This window comes from Heteronotia binoei, chromosome 6 (assembly GCF_032191835.1).
Source record: "Heteronotia binoei isolate CCM8104 ecotype False Entrance Well chromosome 6, APGP_CSIRO_Hbin_v1, whole genome shotgun sequence".
NCBI classification, from domain to species: Eukaryota; Metazoa; Chordata; class Lepidosauria; order Squamata; family Gekkonidae; genus Heteronotia; species Heteronotia binoei.
The window spans coordinates 15,818,407-15,837,847 of NC_083228.1; the positions used below are offsets into that span (position 1 = coordinate 15,818,407).

A 19,441-nucleotide genomic window follows, 5' to 3' on the forward strand; every position below is an offset into this window, starting at 1 on the left:
CAATCCCTGGATGATCACCACCTGTTTTTGTATAAAACGATCCCTAGATGGATGGATGAGGGGGAAAGAAAGCAACTTTAGATGCATTCTCCAAGCCACTGATTGGCTCGGCTTGGGGAAGCGATTTAAAGAAACAAATGCTTTTTCCAAGCTGGCTGACGGGTGGTGGGAGCTTCAAGAGCCACACAATAACGGCTTGGCCACCCCTGCTGTAGACAGAGCAAAGTTTGAGTCCCGTGGTTTAGGAATCCCAGCCTGCAGGTGGGGCGTGGGGAACCCCTGGAATTACAGCTCATCTCTCGATGACAGAGATCCGTTTCCTTACAGATGCTCTGGAGGGTGTACTGAAATCCCTATCCTCCCCAGGCTCCACTTCCAAATCTCCAAAAGTTTCCTAGGGAAAGGAAAGGTCCTCTGTGCAAGCACCAGTCATTTCGGACTCTGGAGTGACGTTGCTTTCACAACGTTTTCATGGCAGACTTTTTTCGGGGTGGTTTGCCATTGCCTTCCCCAGTCCTCTACACTTTCCCCCCAGCAAGCTGGGGACTCATTTGACTGACCTCGGAAGGATGGAAGGCTGAGTCAACCTCGAGCCGGCTACCTAAAAACCCAGCTTCTGCCGGGGATTGAACTCAGGTCGTGAGCAGAGCTTAGGACTGCAGTACTGCAGCTTTCACACTCTGCGCCACAGGGCTCAGACGTTTCCTAAAACCAGACTAGATATGACCCAGCCCCCTCATCTCCTGCTGGGTGACCAGGGGTAACTTGGCAACCCTTCAAAGTATAATTCTGGGGCTATGGATGTTATTGGTGATTTTATGGTGTGTTTGGGATGACCCCGTGCAAAACCCATGAAGATCTGTGCTTTGAAATCATGTTTTTGCACTGTTGCTCCGCCATGGATGTGTGATTTTTGTGGGACTTTGTCTGCAGCGTGATGGCAGTTTTATTTCGTTTCAATGTAAAAATCATGTTATGAGGATCCGCTTAAAATCACGACTTGTGAATTATTTATTGAGGTGTTTATTTTTGTTTAAATTTCATCCACTGCTTTTAGAAAGAACCTCATGAGTTCTTCAATGGAGGAGAAGGAGGAGTTGGTTTTATATCCCACCTTTTGCTACTCAAAGGAGTCTCAGAGTGGCTTGCAATCCCCTTCCCTTCCTCTCCCCACAACAGCCACCTTGTGAGGCAAGTGGGGCTGAGAGAGCTCTGAGAGAGCTGTGACTGACCCAAGGTCACCCAGCTGGCTGCATGCGGAGGAGGATTAGAGCTCGCCACTCTTAGCCACTGCACCACGCTGGCTAGTTAAACAACTAGCAAAAGCAGTGGCTCAATCACTTCATGAGAGCCAGTTTGGTGTAGCGGTTGAGTGTGTCTGGGAGAACCGGGTTTGATTCCCCACTCCTCCACTTGCAGCTGCTGGAATGGGTTAGCCTTGGGTTAGCCATAGCTATTGCAGGAGTTGTCCTTGAAAGGGCAGCTTCTGGGAGAGCTCTCTCAGCCCCACCCACCTCACAGGGTGTCTGTTATGGAGGGAGAAGATATAGGAGATTGTAAGCCACTCTGAGTCTCTGATTCAGAGAGAAGGGCGGGGTATAAATCTGCAGTCTTCTTCTTCATCATTGTCATCTCTCCAACCTTATCCCCAGGTTTCAAACAGATGCCAAGTCAACACATTCAATTAAACACAAAAGGAATTTATTCTCATTTCTGAGCTCTCCTCTCATTTCCGGCCTTCACAAAAAGAAATCCCGCAGCCTGGTGGCTTCGATCCAAGGAATGAAGGCAGACGTCCTAGTAAAGACCGTGGGCTTGTTCGGCACCTGGCAGCCGACTGGTCCGAAGCTGACAATCCCATGGACTTCCCAGGAATCCCTTTCGATCTGGCAAACGAGCGGGCCCCCAGAGTCCCCCTGAAAGACAGAAATCCATTTTCTTGAGCCGGTGATGATAAACGAGGAAAGTGCAAGCACAGCCAAGTACAGCAAACTGGCTCACATGTTTAATACTTGTACCATAAACATGGTTTTATTTAAAATGTTTTTCTTTTTTAAACTTGGGGGGCTGACAGTACTGTCAAGGGCGATGGGAGTGATGCTCGGTTTCTAAAATGGGAGGTGCCAAATCTTAGTCCTGTGTGGGACCTTAAATCACAGAGGATTGGGTAAAGCTTCCAAACTCCTGCTGGGCATGGGATCCCCCGGTCTGGGGGGGCCCTAGGGTTGCCAATCCCCAGGTGGGGGCAGGGGATCCCCCGGTTTGGAGGCCCTCCCCCCGCTTCAAGGTCATCAGAAAGCGGGGGGAGGGGAGGGAAATGTCTGCTGGGAACTCTATTATTCCCTATAGAGATTTATTCCCATAGAAAATCATGGAGAATTGATCTGCGGGTATCTGGGGCTCTGGGGGGGCTGTTTTTTGGGCTAGAGGCACCAAATTTTCAGTTTAGCATCTAGTGCCTCTCCCCAAAATACCTCCCAAGTTTCAAAAAGATTGGACCGGGGGGCCAATTCTATGAGCCTCAAAAGAAGGTGCCCCTATCCTTCATTATTTCCTATAGAAGGAAGGAATTGAAAAGGTGTGCTGTCCCTTTAAATGTGATGGCCAGAACTCCCTTTGGAGTTCAATTATGCTTGTCACAGTCTTGATCTTGGCTCCACCCGTAATGTGTCCTGGCTCCACCCCAAAAGTCTCCTGGCTCCACCCCCAAAGTCCCCAGATATTTCTTGAATTGGACTTGGCAACCCTAGGGGGCCCAACCTGCCAGCATGGAGCAGGCCGCTAGGTGGATTCCTGCCCCCATCTTCGCGCAATGTGCACTGTGTGATGACGTCACCCAGAAGTGATGTCATCACACTGGGGATGCTCTGGGACTCACGGTAAAACTCTATGGTACCATAGAGTTTTTACTGTGAATCCTAGAGTGTCCCTGATGCAATGATGCCACTTCCAAGAGGAGTCCACCACTACAGCGGTGGAGGAACTTGGCAACCCTAGCTTGGGGAGACACCACTGTTGCTCACTGGGGAGGGAAATATAGTGCTTTCTATGATTATAGATTCAGAGGAGTTAGTCTGCTGCTGTGAGAAAGAGTCCAGTAGCACCTTTAGGACTAACAAAATGTATTGTAGCCAGGACCGGATCTACATGGCTTTTTTTGGGGGGGTGGAGGCAAAATTAAAAAATAATGTCCCCTTATGGGCCATTCTATCTTATGGTTCCAAAGAATACAATGGACTCCATACCCAATTTGGTGCGCCCCCCCCTCCGTCGGCGCCCGGGACAAGCACCCCCTCTGCCTTCCCCCCCCCCAGATGCGGCCCTGATTGTAGCATGAGCTTTCGAGAAACACAGCTCTCTTCATCAGATGCGTTGGAGGATATGCAGAATATGCATATGGCCAGAGATATTATAGGTGGTAAGGGGAGGGGGGAGTGGGTGCAGGAAGTGAGTGCCGTGTAAATGCAAAGCAGTTGCAAAAGTCATGGGAAAGGCAGAATGCGCAATCCAGGCTGAGGGTGACACGGGAAATGGGTTGGGCTAGATGACCCTGGACTGGGTTCTTTCCATTCTGTGATTCTATGAAATCAGATCCTGTGAAAGGATTTCACATAAGAATATAAGAAGGGCATGTATCTGACCAGTGATCTAGCCAGTCCAGAATCCTGACTCAGCGGCCCACCAGTCTGGAGGCGGGGCCAGCCCTGTCACTAGGCAAACTAGGCAATTACCTAGGGCGCTGGCCTTCTGGGGACACCGAACTGGGCGCCCCCACGTGACTCAGTGACGTCATCAGTGCGGGGGGGGGGTGCCAGAGGATAACCTTGCCTAGGATGCCAAACAGTCTAGGGCTGGCCCTGTCTGCAGGGCTGACTGATGGGGTATAGAGCCTTTCCCTGGATATGCCTCCTAGCACTGATATTTGGAGGTCTACTGGCTCAGAACACGGAGGTTCTCTTTAATCACCATGGCCATTAGGCATGGGTGGTCACTGCCTTCATGAAGAGGGGTATTGAACTCATTTGTTATGAGGGCCGGATCTGACATAAATGACACTTTGGCCAAGCCATGTGTGTTCCTATTTATGATTAGGTAGCAGAGATACAAACTTTATAAAGGACACAGACAAAAATTCCCCTTAAAATATGCTTGAAACATTAGCACTCATTAGTCTTAAAGATGCTTTCTTGATATTTCTCATATGGGATCTAGGAAACTGGGCAAAAGAAGCTGTGGCTCTTTCCTTCTTTCCCTGGGGGAAAGGAGCCTCAGCCAATAAAGGGAAGAGAGGCTTGGTTCAGTAGCTCTGCTGTGCGATTGAGAGAGCCTGGCAAAGGAAGCTCTGCCTCCCCCCCCCGCCTTCCTCCTCAAAGGAGGAGCCTCGGCCAATGAAGAAAAGAAGAGGTTTTGCTGTGCAGCTGCTGTGCGAACGAGCAAGTCTTGCAAAGCAAGCAGAAGGAAGCAAGAGAAAGGGAGAAGGAAGTAGGTGACACCCAGTTGCTCAGAGGCCTGATAGGAGACCTCTGGAGGCCTGAATTGGCCCCGGGGCTGCACGTTTGACACCCCTGATCTATCTAATCTCCTTTTAAAGCCACAGTTTGCACAGAGAAATTACTAGGTCTTCAGCCACTAGAGATGTTCCATTCCAAGTCAACTGTAACAACAGTGTTGGAAGGACGTCAATCTGCTTGTATGGGAAGCCCTGGATTAGTTGATTTCTGTACCTGGCAGGCCGCCGGGGACTTTGCATTGTCTCTTAATCCAGCGCAGAGCATCGACGGTTGCATTTTGTTCCCCCAGAATTTCCTCTGATGGCACGTGTTGAAATCTAGGACTGGTAACTTGGCCTGATTCAAAACTTCCGCCAGGGTCAAGTTTTCTTTTGCACCTTCAGAACATAAGACACAAGGAGAGCATGTGTGAGGAAGCCTGTGACAAGAAACATGAAGATGCTGTTGTAAACAGGAACGCCATGCTGAGTTTTCCACCTTCCTAGCACAGGCTGGTTCATAGGCACTTAGCTGGTCACCTGTGGTGAGTCGGAAGCTCCACCAGGTGACCAGAACAAGGAAGCAAATTTAGAAGAAGAAGATATTGGATTTATATCCTGCCCTCCAGTCTGAATCTCAGAGTCTCAGAGCGGCTCACAATCTCCTTTATCTTCCTCCCCCACAACAGACACCCTGTGAGGTGGGTGGGGCTGAGAGCTCTCTCACAGAAGCTACCCTTTCAAGGACAACTCTGCAAGAGCTATGGCTGACCCAAGGCCATTCCAGCAGCTGCAAGTGAAGGAGTGGGGAATCAAACCTGGTTCTCCCAGATAAGAGTCTGCTGTCCGCACTTGTAACCATTAAACCAAACTGCCTCTCAATTTCATTTTCCACCTTCCAGAGAGCCAGTTTGGTGTAGTGGTTAAGTGCGCGGACTCTTATCTGGGAGAACCGGGTTTGATTCCCCACTCCTCCACTTTCACCTGCTGGAATGGCCTCGGGTTAGCCATAGCTCTGGCAGAGGTTGTCCTTGAAAAGGAAGCAGCTGTGAGAGCCCTCTCAGCCCCACGCACCTCACAGGGTGTGTCTGTTGTGCGGGGAGAAGATATAGGAGATTGTAAGCTGCTCTGATTCAGAGAGAAAGGCGGTGTATAAATCTGCAATTCTTTTTCTTCTTCTCTGTGGAAACAAATGATTAATAAAGGCAAGTGTGGTCTCGTGGAAGTGGAGGTGGGCTCATCGTTTTGTAGGTTTGTCTGCAAGATTTGCATTGTGTGTCAAGCACAGGGGGACAAGAGACCTCTCAAGGAATAGAATGAGGGGTGAACAGATAAACAGATAAAAATTGCCCTCTCTTGCCCAATGGGGAAGAGACATGATAGCCAGGATTCCTTCAGGGCATGCTTTGTCACTTTTTCGGTTTTGTTCTGTGGGGTATGGGATACATTATCCGCTCAACAGACTGGCATGGGCTTAGCAGTCATTCTCACTCCCCAGGGAATTTTGGGAGCTGTAGTAGGGATTTCTAACAATCTTCAGCATCAGGCCTCATTTTGGGCAGGAGCTCACAGGAGTGAAGCTCCGGAACATCTCAATTTTATTGTGCTTTCTTTCTTAAACCGCCCCCCCCCCCACACACACACACACAATACTTGCTTCTGGGCTTCATAGTTCAAACCCCGCCGTGAGAATTTAGCTGAACTCTAAGATTTGACAACATTTCTAATATTTTTCCCCACAAAAAAAAAGAGGGGAAATAACCAAAACATATCAAGCAGGCAGATGGAAATCTTCCTCATGTCACTGTGGCCACAGAGGAGAAAGTAATTTTAAAAGTATGATGGGAGTAAGGTTTTATTCTGGCAATTCTAATTCAAGAAGCATTTTAAAGGTAGATGCTGAGCTGATATAGTTTAGTCCACTTTCTGGTGATGTCAGGGGTGTGTGGCCAATGCAAATGAGTTACGCAAATAAGTTGTGCTAATGAGCTGCGGCACCTCTTTTTCTACAAAATGACCCCTCAGAATGATTATTCTTTTTTTTTTGTAGCAGGAACTCCTTTGTATATTAGGCCGCACCCCCTGATGTAGCCAATCCTCCTGGAGCTTACAGTAGGCCCTGTAAGAAGAGCTTTGTAACCTCTTAGGGGATTGGTTACATCGGGGAAGGAGGGTGGCCTGATATGCAAAGGAGTTCCTGCTACAAAAAAAAAGCCTTGATTCTACCTTTGCTTCAGATGTATCATTGTTATAAGAGGTTCACTGTTAATTAGGGTTGCCAAGTCCAATTCAAGAAATATCTGGGGACTTTGGGGGTGGAGTCAGGAGACATTGGGGGTGGAGCCAGGAGCAAGGGTGTGACAAGCATAATTGAAGTCCAAGGAAGTTCTGGCCATCACATTTAAAGGGACAGCACACCTTTTTAAATGCCTTCCTTCCATAGGAAATAATGAAGGATGGGGCACCTTCTTTTGGGGCTCATAGAAATGGACCCCCTGGTCCAATAGTTTTGAAACTTGGGGGATATTTCAGGGAGAAGAACTAGATGCTATACTGAAAATTTGGTGCTTCTATCTCAAAAAACAGCCCCCCCAGAGCCCCCGATACCCGTGGTTCAATAACCCATTATTCCCTATGAGAATCGTTCTTCATAGGGAATAATTGCCCAGTAGACATTTCCCTCCCCCACCCCCGCCGCTTTCTGATGACCCTAAGGCGGGGGTGGGGAAGGGTCTTCAAACCTGGGGATTGACAACCCTCTCTCTCTCTCTCTCTCTCCCACACACACACACACACACACACTTACTGGTTGGTTCCTCCACAATGACATCTGAAAAGAACAGGGGCTATGCTGCTCTCTCTCTCTCTCACACACACACACACACTTACTTCCTCTGAAACAAAAGCAAAACAAACCGAGGGACTGTGTTGCTGACCCTTCCCCTGAAGTACTTCCTGCTCAACTTTAAAGGCACACAGACACACACACATTTTGAAACGGACCTGTTTGCTGGTTTCTAAACCTGCCGGAGATCTAGAGCTGCATGGTGGCTGTGGGGGCGGGGCTTCCCTGCTGGCCAGTTGGCTGGGGGCGGGGGGAAGCCTGTAAAACCGGGGGATCCCCCGCTGGGACCTGGGGATTGGGAAGCCTACTGTTAATGGCTTCTTCTGTAGAATGCTGGGAATTTTGATGCTGAAGATTCTGTTAGTAATCCCTAACTCATTTACAAACAAGCTCTATGATACATTCTTGAACAAAGAATCTGTAGGGCTAGGAAAGTAGACTTTTTCTCAGGCTCCTGAGTTGCCACATCCCACCCCACCCCCCTCAGCCACCAGTGAGGGATTGGGGGTGGTGGTGGTAGGGCTGCCAGATCAGGATGGAAAACTCCTGCAGATTTGGGGATGGAGCTTGGAGAGGACAGGTATGTCAGTGGGGTACAATACCATAGAGTCCACCTTCCAAAGCATCCATTATCTCCAGGGGAATTGGTCTCTGTAGTTTGGAGATGAGGTGTAATTCCAGGGGATCCCCAGGTCCCACCTGGAGGCTGGCATCCATAACTCCTGTGCGGCTGCCTCATTCAGCATCCTGAGAATTTCAACTGTCGTGGGGGGAGGGAGTGGGGAAAGCAAGAGTCTGCCATTAAGTTGGTAAAGGTAGGTTTGAAATCTCAAAGAGAGTTATTTGGCAAAATCTTTGGCATGTGCGCAGTTTCACCACACTGCAGTTTCAGCAGCCAGCCTGTCTTGGAATCAGAGTTCACACCTTTGAGACACACGTGCTGTTTCCTCCCACAGGTGGAGGTCAGGGAAACTAGGTTTGCTCAGTGCTGATTGGTCAGTACTTCTGTCAGTCACAAGGTCTCCTCCTCCCTTTCTGAGCCAACTTTTCAGTATAACATAATATTTTTAAAAAAGACATCTAAAGCCTCAAAGAAATATTTGATCACATATGCAGGTGGACCAATTTTTTTTAAAAAGCTGAATTATGGCAGGGATTGCAATATTCCCTTTTGTGATATGGAGGCAGGCATTTTTTGCCCTGACCTGGATGGCAGATCTGGTCAGGTTTCAGAAGCTAAGGAGAAGAAGACTGCAGATTTATACCCCACCTTTCTCTCTGAATCAGACTCAGAGCGGCTTACAATTTCCTGTAGCTTTCCCCCCGCAACAGACACCCTGTGAAGTGGGTGGGGCTGAGAGGGCTCTCACAGAAGCTGCTCTTTCAAGGACAACCTCTACGAGAGCTATGGCTGACCCAAGGCCATTCCAGCAGGTGCAAGTGGAGGAGGAGTGGGGAATCAAACCCGGTTCTCCCAGATAAGAATCCGCACACTTAACCACTACACCAAACTGGCTCTCTAAGCAGAGTCAGCTCTAGTTAATATTTTGCAGTGTGTTTTTTGTAGAAGAAGTCCAGCAGGAACTCATTTCTATATTAGGCCACACCCCCTGACATCATAATTGTTTCACATAGGGCTTTTGTAGAAAAACCCAGCAGGAACTCATTTGCATATTAGGTCACACCCCCTGACATCACCATTGTTACGCGCAGGGGGTTTTGTAGAAAAAAGTCAAGCAGGAACTCATTTGCATATTAGGTCACACCCCCTGACATCACCATTGTTACGCGCAGGGGGGTTTGTAGAAAAAAGTCAAGCAGGAGCTCATTTGCATATTAGGCCACACCCCCAATGCCAAGCCAGCCGGAACTGCCTTCCTGCTAAAAAAAAACCCTGGATGGGAGACCACCAAGGAAGTCCAGGGTTGCTATGCAGAGGCAGGGAGGAGTCAGACAGAAAGAAGCAGTGGAACTGGTATAGCAAAAGCCAACCTTGTTTGCTTGTCTGTCTGGATACCAACTTAGTAGAAAGTTCTGTTAATATAGCAACTGGTTCCTCCTGTTGAAAAGCAGAAGGCAATTGATAATGCAAATCAAAATGCACTGTTGTCAGTAGGGAATCTGGGTTCTGATGATGCCAGCTTTTAAATTGTTTTCCCCCTTAGTGCCAAATCTCTGACTTCAGTCACGTGTTGTTGTTTTAACTGAAACCAAAAATAGAAAATAGATCCCTCTGGGGAGCGGACTGTTTCCCATATACTGCATAGTGCAGAGTAAAGGAGATCTGGGAGTTCTGGGTTCGGATCCCCCACTCATGGGCTGGTCACTATATCTCAACCTAGCCTACCTCGCAGGGTTGTGTGATGATAAAATGGGATGGAGAATGCCCTGAACTCTTTGCCAGAAGGGTAGATTAAAAAGGTAATAATCTAAATCAGGTTCCAGGCACTTAGCCATCTTATCACTGACGTTATACCTCTTGTTCCTCCCCAGCCGGTCACCCAGCAAAAATGTCCAGGGTGGAGGAAGGCATCTATCTTCGGCAGGCATGCGTAGCGGACAAACTTGTTGGCCATAATGTCTTCCACGGGCTTAACCAAAGCAATGTCATGCTCGAGCTCACTTAGCTGAGGATAACGGAAATTTTCATGCCGGTAGATTCGCTTCACCCGGTAGCTTCGCTCGGTAGATTCAGGGTATCTAAGGTGGTGCTTGCCCAGAAGAATGCGCCAGTTGGTAACATCTTCTGCCTCTCCCCTTAAAAAAAGAAGAAATAGGATGCAATTGGGCACGCGGTACAGTCTCTCAGGGATTTCCCCTTTATTTTTCTCTGCATCATTGTTGTCTACTCTCTGCACAAAAATGGCTGAGCCAGGGAGAAATGTCACACAAAAGCCAAGCCAAGGATTCCCTCAGGAAAATTTATTTGCTCAAAGCCGAACCAGAGGAAGCTCCACGAGTTCTATGACCAAAGCTTTTAAAGGACTTAATTATCACGATGGAACCTTGTTGGAGTTTGCACGTTCGATTACATCAGCAATGAAAGAGTTAACTCGTTCGTTTATGTATGCTAATTCTGAGCTAGTTAGCTTAGAACCAATGAGCTGTCATGCACATATTTCCCACCATTGAAAGGGAGGCACTATCTTAAGATCAGCCGTGGGCTCATCAATAGGTCGAGGATGCTACGTGTAATTTGTCATGTTCACCCAAAGTTGGGGGCAGATTTATTCTCCTTTGTTCTCACAACACGCACAAGGTTTTGATTCTCACTGAGCCGTGGTGGCACCAACTGAAAGACTAGGAGCCAGGTACCCTCTTGGTCTAGCTTATTTCAGGAGGCAATTGTAAAGGTAAAAGAAGACAGCCCCATAATGATTGCCAGGTCTCCACTTCCCACTGGCAGGTGATGGGGAGGGGGTGGAAAGGGTTGCCAGATCCAGCTTGGGAAACTCCTGGAGATTTAGGAGATGGAGCCCGGGGAGGACACCCTCCAAAGCATCCATTTTCTCCAGGGAAATTGATCTCTGTAGTCTGGAGATGAGCTGTAATTCCAGGGGATTCCCAGATCCCACCTGGACACTAACGAAGGGAGGAAATATGGCCGTATCAAATTAAATAGTAAATGCTAGCTCGATACAATTAATTACCGTGGTGGTGGAGGAAAGTACCAGGCAGTTGGCAACCGTACTTCCTTTGCCCAGGGAGCTAAGGGTGAGCACCTGTGTGCCACAACCTGCATTTTATATGTGCACAGGTGAGGTTAGTGGTCTTTATCCATGCCACACCTGGAACCCCCTGAGCTGCAATCACGTGATAGAAAATCACATGACTTCAGAGTTGTACGATGAAAGGGAGACAGCGTTACAACCTCACTGGCTTCAAGGCTAGGAGCGCAGGCAACAGCAAGTTGGAGTCGGGACAAGAAACACAAAAAGAGCTTCAGGAGATACATCATAATATGTAACCAGTCAAGAGTCAGTTGCCCGTGACCGTCGTTCTTCAGCATTTCAGGCAGAAGCTGGGTTGAACAGGATGCTTTTAAAAATCTGTGCAGTCTCTTAGAAGCCCTGCTAGGCAAAGATCCCACTTGGCCCTGCCCAGTTTCCAAAAGCACTTGGCGGGCACCCCGTCAAGAACCCCTGCTTTATCTACTTCCAGGAATCTAGGCAAAAACGCAGCACTTACTTCTGGAAGCAGTGAGCGGCAGTGAGGACCCAGCGTCTGTGAATGAGGGTGCCGCCGCAGACATGAACGAATCTATCACTTTGTTTAGAGCGAGTCTGAGGAGAAGGAAACAAGAGAAACCGCACATGTTAGCTGCAGAGAAGATTGGGGAGAACAGGGCCAAAGCAACCTCTCTTGGATTTGGGAGCTGTCAAGTGCCATAGGCCTCAAAGCCAGAACCTGGGTTTTATTTAAGGCTGCCAATCCGAAGGTTGGGAGCAGGGGATCCCCTGATTTTACAGGCTCCTGGTTGCCACCAGCCAGTTGGCCAGTGGGGGAAAGCCCCGCCCCCAACAGCCCCGCCCCACGTGACATTCCCGACATGATGGTATCATGGAGAAGTGATGTTATCACTCTAGGGATGCCACATAGAGATGCTCTGGGTTTGGGGCAAAACTCTATGGTTTGAGCCTAATTTTGCCATAGAGTTTGCCCCAAAACCAGAGTGTTGCCATCCAGCCTGATGACATCACTTCTGTGTGATGTCATCATGTTGAGGACGTTGTGTGTGGCAATGTTGCCCGGCCCCCCACTGCTGGAAAGCTCCCTCCCACCTCCCACTGGTCACAGGTGAGGCCCTGGCAACCTTAGTTTTCCTCAGTTTGCTATTGGAGCTGCCTGTAGAGACAGCTACAAGGGCCAATCTCATTCGGCTTGACAGGACCTCCCCTCAAGATGGGCACTGGAGGAACAACATACTGCCAGGCATGTCAAATGAGGCCATCTGAGATCAGCTGACTGAAAGGGCCAATGAGATCAGCCCTGGAGGTATGAAGTTGTTACTTCTGTGGTAGGTTTTCAGTCTGAGCGACTTGGTAGTGGAAGTATTACCTGCTACCTGAATTTGACCTAGACTGATTTCCCACTCACCTTACGCCGCTCTCACATTCGTCTTCTCAGTGGGGCTTCCTTCCGATTTCACACTATCTGCTGTGGGGCTGCAGCAAACATCGGCATTTTCGCACAGCAAACAGAAACAGCTAAAAACCAGTTTCTGCTTGCTGCGCGAAAATGCTGATGCTTGCTGCAGCCCCACAGCAGATAGTGTGAAATTGGAAGGAAGCCCCGCTGAAAAGATGAACGTGAGAACGACCCTTGCTCTAGGTAGTGGTTGGAAATCTCTCAGGATGATGACTGATATCCAGGTGACAGAGATCAGTTTACTTGGAGAAGATGGCTGCTTTGGAAGGTGGACTCTATGGCGTTATACCCCATCGAAGCCCCTCCCCTCCTCAAACCCTGCCTTCCCCAGGCCCCACCCCCTCCCCCAATCTCCAGGTATCTCCCAACTTGAAGCTGGCAACCCTATTCTGGACCCTGGCACCTGCCATGCGTTCTTTAAAAGAAGCACTATTTTCGACGCTCCTACCTGTAACGAGACCTGCCAAGGCCAAGAATGCGGCCTTGCCTCGTTGCCGGATATGATCTTTGCAAAGATGTTGGGCTGGAAGTAAGCAACGCCGCAGTTCTGGGGCCAGTCTGAAACCGGAAAGAAAAAGGATGTCAGCAACATCTGAAGAGCACCATTCACAGGGAAGAGTGTGTGCAACTGAAGTGTTTGTTCACCTGTCTTGGATAAACATATGGAGCAGAGGTCCATCAGTGGCTATTAGCCGCAGCGTATTGTTGGAACACTGTCTGGGGCAAGTGATGCTCTGTATTCTTGGTGCTTGGGGGGGCCCACAGTGTGAGAACTTCTAGTGTCCTGATCCCACTGATGAACCTCCTGATAACGCCTGGGTTTTTTGGTCACTGTGTGACACAGAGTGTTGGACTGGAGGGGCCATTGGCCTGATCCAACATAGCTTCTCTTATGTTCTTATGTGACACAGAGTGTTGGACTGGAGGGGCCATTGGCCTGATCCAACAGGGCTTCTCTTATGTTCTTATGTGACACAGAGTGTTGGACTGGAGGGGCCATTGGCCTGATCAAACAGGGCTTCTCTTATGTTCTTATGTGACACAGAGTGTTGGACTGGAGGGGCCACTGGCCTGATCAAACAGGGCTTCTCTTATGTTCTTATGTGACACAGAGTGTTGGACTGGAGGGGCCATTGGCCTGATCCAACAGGGCTTCTCTTATGTTCTTATGTGACACAGAGTGTTGGACTGGAGGGGCCATTGGCCTGATCAAACAGGGCTTCTCTTATGTTCTTATGTGACACAGAGTGTTGGACTGGAGGGGCCATTGGCCTGATCAAACAGGGCTTCTCTTATGTTCTTATGTGACACAGAGTGTTGGACTGGAGGGGCCATTGGCCTGATCAAACAGGGCTTCTCTTATGTTCTTACGTGACACAGAGTGTTGGACTGGAGGGGCCATTGGCTTGATCCAACAGGGCTTCTCTTATGTTCTTACGTGACACAGAGTGTTGGACTGGATGGGCCATTGGCCTGATCCAACAGGGCTTCTCTTATGTTCTTATGTGACACAGAGTGTTGGACTGGATGGGCCATTGGCCTGATCCAACAGGGCTTTTCTGATGTTCTTATGCCGAGGGTATCCTGTCATGAGCCATAGCCCTGTGAAGTTGTGCAAAGCACCTGTCTTTTATGTGCTGGAGTGGAGTGGAGCGGGGTCATGCCTTCTTGCCCAGACACAGATATTGTCAAGGAGTCTCCTTGACATGAGCACTTCCATAATGGTCTGGATTATTGTAACACGCTGCTTAAACTGCTAGAATAGCTGGCTAGCTTGTCACATACGTTATGTCTGTGAAACTTATAGGTTACCTTTTCTCACACTGAGGTATGTGCTACACTTTGGCATCAAGGTCAACTACACTCAGAGACTATCGCTTTTGGTTGCAACTGGCTCTGACTGGAATTCTAGCTGGGGGGGGGGAGTGGAATGTCTCATTGGTAGAAAAAAGGTGCTTTTTAAGGACATAAGAACATAAGAGAAGCCATGTTGGATTAGGCCAATGGCCCATCCAGTCCAACACTCTGTCACACAGCAGTCAAAAACCCAGGTGCCATCAGGAGGTCCATCAGTGGGGCCAGAACACCAGAAGTCGCTGCGGTTAACGGGAGGAAGCGCAGGCTCTCAGAGCCAATCGGCAGCAATGACTTTCTCTCTACCTCAGTTGCCCGTCTGTAAAATGGCAACATGACATTCTTCTCTGGGCTGTTACTGAGAAATGCTCCCTTTGCTCAGTAGTAGGGTTGCCAAATCCAATTCAAGAAATATCTGGGGACTTTGGGGGTGGAGTCAGGAGACTTTGGGGGTGGAGCCAGGAGACATTAGGGGTGGAGCCAAGATCAAGGCTGTGACAAGCATAATTGAACTCCAAAGGGAGTTCTGGCCATCACATTTAAAGGGACGGCACACCTTTTCAATTCCTTCCTTCCATAGGAAATAATGAAGGATAGGGGCACCTTCTTTTGGGGCTCATAGAATTGGACCCCCTGGTCCAATCGTTTTGAAACTTGGTGGGTACTTTGGGGAGAGAAACTAGATGTTATACGGAAAATTTGGTGCCTCTACCCCCCAAAACAGCCCCCCCAGAGCCCCAGATACCTGTGGATCAATTCTCCATGATTTTCTATGGGAATAAATCTCCCTAGCGAATAACAAGAGTTCCCAGCAGACATTTCCCTCCCCTCCCCCCGCTTTCTGACGACCCTGAAGCGGGGGGAGGGTCTCCAAACCAGGGGATCTCCTGCCCCCACCTGGGGATTGGCAACCCTACTCAGTAGAATTACACACCCAGATAAAGCGCTGAACTAATATCAGCTGAGCGACACATTTGCAGCCCGATCCGATGCAGTAACGGCAGAGGCGGATTAACAGTTAGGCCAAGTAGGCACTGGGCTACGGGCCCCAACACCTTTAAGGACCCCAGGCTGACTCTCCCCCGTTTCCCCCCTGCTTGCAGCCCTCCCAGCCTGCAGCCTCAGCCAGCGACTGAGCTGCTCTTTGCCCGACTTGCCTGGTGCAGCTGCTGCTGGCGTTGTTGCCAAGTTTGCCTCCCTCTGCCTCTCCCCTACAGCTTAGTCAAAGGGGCTTCTAAGAAGGTGCCTGCAGGCTGCAGTGGGGGCCATGGTGGGGGGCGGGTGCTCAGAATCTGAGATAATTTTTGAGGGCCCCCCGCCCCAAGATTACAACTGCCTAGGGGCCTCCACAGTAGGGTTGCCAATCCCCAGGTGGGGGCAGGGGATCCCCCGGTTTGGAGGCCCTCCTCCCGCTTCAGGGTCGTCAGAAAGCGGGGGGAGGGGAGGGAAATGTCTTCTGGGAACTCTATTATTCCCTGTGGAGATTTATTCCCATAGAAAATCATGGAGAATTGATCCGCGGGTATCTGGGGCTCTGGGGGGGCTGTGTTTTGGGGTAGAGGCACCAAATTTTCCCTATAGCATCCAGTGCCCCTCCCCAAAATACCCCCCAAGTTTCAAAAAGATTGGACCAGGGGGTCCAAATCTGTGAGCCCCAAAAGAAGGTGCCCCTATCCTTCATGATTTCCTATGGAAGGAAGGCATTGAAAAGGTGTGCCGTCCCTTTAAACGTGATGGCCAGAACTCCCTTGGGAGTTCAATTATGCTTGTCACAGCCTTGATCTTGGCTCCACCCCTAATGCCTCCTGGCTCCACCCCCAAAGTCTCCTGGCTCCACCCCCAAAGTCCCCAGATATTTCTTGAATTGGACTTGGGAACCCTACTCCACAGGGTTTCACCCAGCACTGAGTAACGGGGATTTGCCCAGGGGAAAGCAATGCCTATTTGCCCCGGACTGTGCTCAAGAGACCCATTGCTTTATCTGCTTCAGTTCAGATGGCTGGAAGAAGAAGAAGAAGAAGACTGCAGATTTATACCCCACCTTTCTCTCTGAATCAGAGACTCAGAGTGGCTTACAATCTCCTGTATCTTCTCCCCCCACAACAGACACCCTGGGAGGTGGGTGGGGCTGGAGAGGGCTCTCCCAGCAGCTGCCCTTTCAAGGACAACCTCTGAGAGCTATGGCTGACCCAAGGCCATTCCAGCAGGTGCAAGCGGAGGAGTGGGGAATCATTACACCACACTGGCTCTCACCAAACTGGAGCAAGGCTAGGAGAGGGAAGGGAAATTGGAATCTCCGTGCCTGTCCCTCCAGCATCATCACGACCCTTCCCGAGAGATTGGCATCCGTTCCCAGGCTTACCTAAATCCAGAAGTTTGGGAAGAAATACCTTCTGCGGCAAGGACGCCTCTGCCAGAGAAAGGGCCAAAACCAGGACAAGGAGACCGCCCCGAAACATTGCCAGAGGCTCGATCCGAAGAGCGCACAAAGGAAGGCTGGGATTTTATACGGGAACGCAAACGCCATCGCTGCAGCCAGTGAGCCAGAATAAAAAGGAGAGAGGAGGACAACAACAAGCCGGCCTCGTTGCTGTCGAAAACCCACTCGGACAAAGCCCAGCGGATCAAAACACCGGGGCCTGGATGCTTCTGCCTGCGCTTAGCAGTCCTTTTGACGGACCGGCTGGAGGAGGGCTGGTCTCGATCAGCACTTTTGGAAAGGCACAAACAAGGCCAGAGGCGGCTGCAGCAAGACAGGGTGGCATGAGGTGCCCTCTGGGCCTAAAGCATCCTGGCACTGTGGTTTCCCACTGGCGCGTTCGGTAGAACTGAGAGCTCAGGGGTAGGGTTGCCAGTCTCCAGGTGGGGGACAAGAGTGAACCCTGAGGTTCTGTGATAACCAGCCTCCATATCACTTCACACAATTTTTAATTCTTATAAACCTCTTTGTATTCTTTGAAACGTTCTCGCAAGACATTATTCCAAACCACACGCCGTTAAAGAGAACACCCCTAGTGAACAAAAAGGAAGAACGTAGTCTTTGAAAGTTCAGAGTAAACTGTCTCGTAAGAGTAAAGTTCCGTCCTTCCGTATGTTAAAGGGAATTGCTCCTCCCCTTCCTGTTCTTCCCTTTTGTTCACTAAGGGCAGTGGGTCGTTTTGTTGAAAATAGGTGGTAGAGCTCATTAGTATAACTCATTCACATATGCCCTCGCCAGCCAAAAGCAACGTGATGCAAGAAAAGAGAGCCCAGGTGAGCGAGGCCTGCTTGGGCTGGCTAGAGATCCAGCCAGCCCAAGCAGGCCTTGCTCACCTGGGGCTCTCCTGCCTCCCCCCAGTCAAAAGGCCAGCAAGCGACCCACCGCCCAAAAATCACATAAGTAGAGAAAGGGTGGCATAGGGCTTCTCCAGGGGTTAATGAAGGCTGCTGGGGGCATGGCAAAGCCCCTGGTGGCTGGCTGGCTGCCTGCCCTCCTAATCTAGGGATTGTTATGCAGCTGCACCTCCTATTCAATGGACAAGGTAAGTGGGGAGGGGGGAAACCCTCCGAAAGGTTCAGGAGCTGTGCTCCTGTGAGCTCCTGCTGGATCTGAGGCTTGACTAATGGTGTTCTGTTTATCAGTGTATGGTTTGGAATAATGTCTTGCGAGAACGTTTCAAAGAATATAAAGAGGTTTATAAGAATTAAAAATTGTGTTAAGTGATACAGAGGCTGGTTATCACAGAACCTCAGGGTTTTCTCTTGTCACCTTTTGCTATGATTCTCTGTGTGTTGCTCAATCTCCCGTGGGGGCAGGGGATCCCCCAGTTTGGAGGCTATCCCCCCGCTTCGGGGTCATCAGAAAGCGGGGGGAGGGAAAGGAAATGTCTGCTGGGCACTCCATTATTCCCTATGGAAACCGATTCCCATAAGGTATAATAGAGAATTGATCCGTGGGTATCTGGGGCTCTATAATTGTTACCAGGAGTCATTTTGTAGAAAAACAGGTGGCGGAGTTCATTAGCATAGCTCATTAGCATATGCTGCCCCCCACCCAGCCAAAAGCAACCCAATGAAAGAAAGGAGAGCCCCAGGCAAGTGAGGCCTGCTTGGGCTGGCTAGAAATCCAGCCAGGCCAAGCAGGCCTCACTCACCTGGGGCTCTCCTGGGCTACCCCCCCCCCCAACAGTCAAAAGGCCAGCAAGCCATCCACTGCCCAAAATCACATAAGAAGTGGAGAAAGGGCGGTGTGGGTTTCTCCAGGGGTTAATGAGGACTGCTGGGGGCGTGGCAAAGCCCCTGGTGGCTGGCTGGCTGCCCGCTCTCCTAATCCAGGGGTTGTTATGCAGCTGCACCTACTGTTCAATGGACAAGGTAGGTGGGGAGGAGGAGGGGGGACAACCTAAAAAACCTTAAGGAAATAATGGTAATGATTTTTTTTTTAAGTGTGTTCACAGGCACCTGAAAAAAATGTGCTCGAAGGCAATGGAATTTCAACAATGTAACAATCAGGCCTTGAATTCAGCAGGAGCTCACAGGAGCACAGTTCCGGAACCTTTCTGAGGGTTCCCCCTCATTCTCCCCACCTCCCTTGCCCATTGAACAGTAGGTGCAGCTGCGTAACAATCCCTGGATGAGGAGAGCGGGCAGCCAGCCAATCAGCCACCAAGGGCTTTGCCACGCCCCCAGCAGCCCTCATCAACCCCTGGAGAAGCTCATGTAGGGCTGCCAAGCCCCCGGGCTGGGCAGGGGTTCTCCTGCCCTGGAGGTTCCCAACCTGCCAGCCCACATTGGGCCGGCAGGGAGAACGTCTCCCGATGCTGCTGGCGTGATGACATCACCCACGAATGATGTCATCTCGCCGGTGATGTCGCGTGCGGCCGCTCTAGGTGTTTCCGGGAAAACTCTATGGTCTTCTTGGACGCTCTAGCAATTTGGGAGGGAAAACTCTAGGGTGCAATAGGTACCGTAGAGTTTTGCCCTCCCTAATTGCTAGACTGTCAGGAAAACCATAGAGTTTCCCCAGAAATGCCTAGAGTCGCCACGCGTGACGTCATCGCTTCACACAAGCTTCGCCCACATGAAAAAGTTCCCCGCCAGAGGATGCAGGGGACTTGGCAACCCTA

At 50.0% G+C, this 19,441-nt stretch overlaps 1 protein-coding gene across 1 annotated transcript; it reads right to left on the bottom strand.

The window, feature by feature from the left end:
* Positions 1–1,684: 1,684 nt before the first annotated feature.
* LOC132573543 (chymotrypsin-like elastase family member 1) lies at positions 1,685–16,912 on the bottom strand. Its single transcript, XM_060241058.1, has 6 exons — positions 16,699–16,912; positions 12,931–13,040; positions 11,523–11,617; positions 9,811–10,091; positions 4,725–4,888; positions 1,685–1,916 (listed from the first exon to the last, which is right to left on the bottom strand). The coding sequence occupies exons 1-6, from the start codon at positions 16,793–16,795 to the stop codon at positions 1,740–1,742; spliced, it is 924 nt and encodes a 307-aa protein (XP_060097041.1). The 5' UTR covers positions 16,796–16,912; the 3' UTR covers positions 1,685–1,739.
* Positions 16,913–19,441: the final 2,529 nt, after the last annotated feature.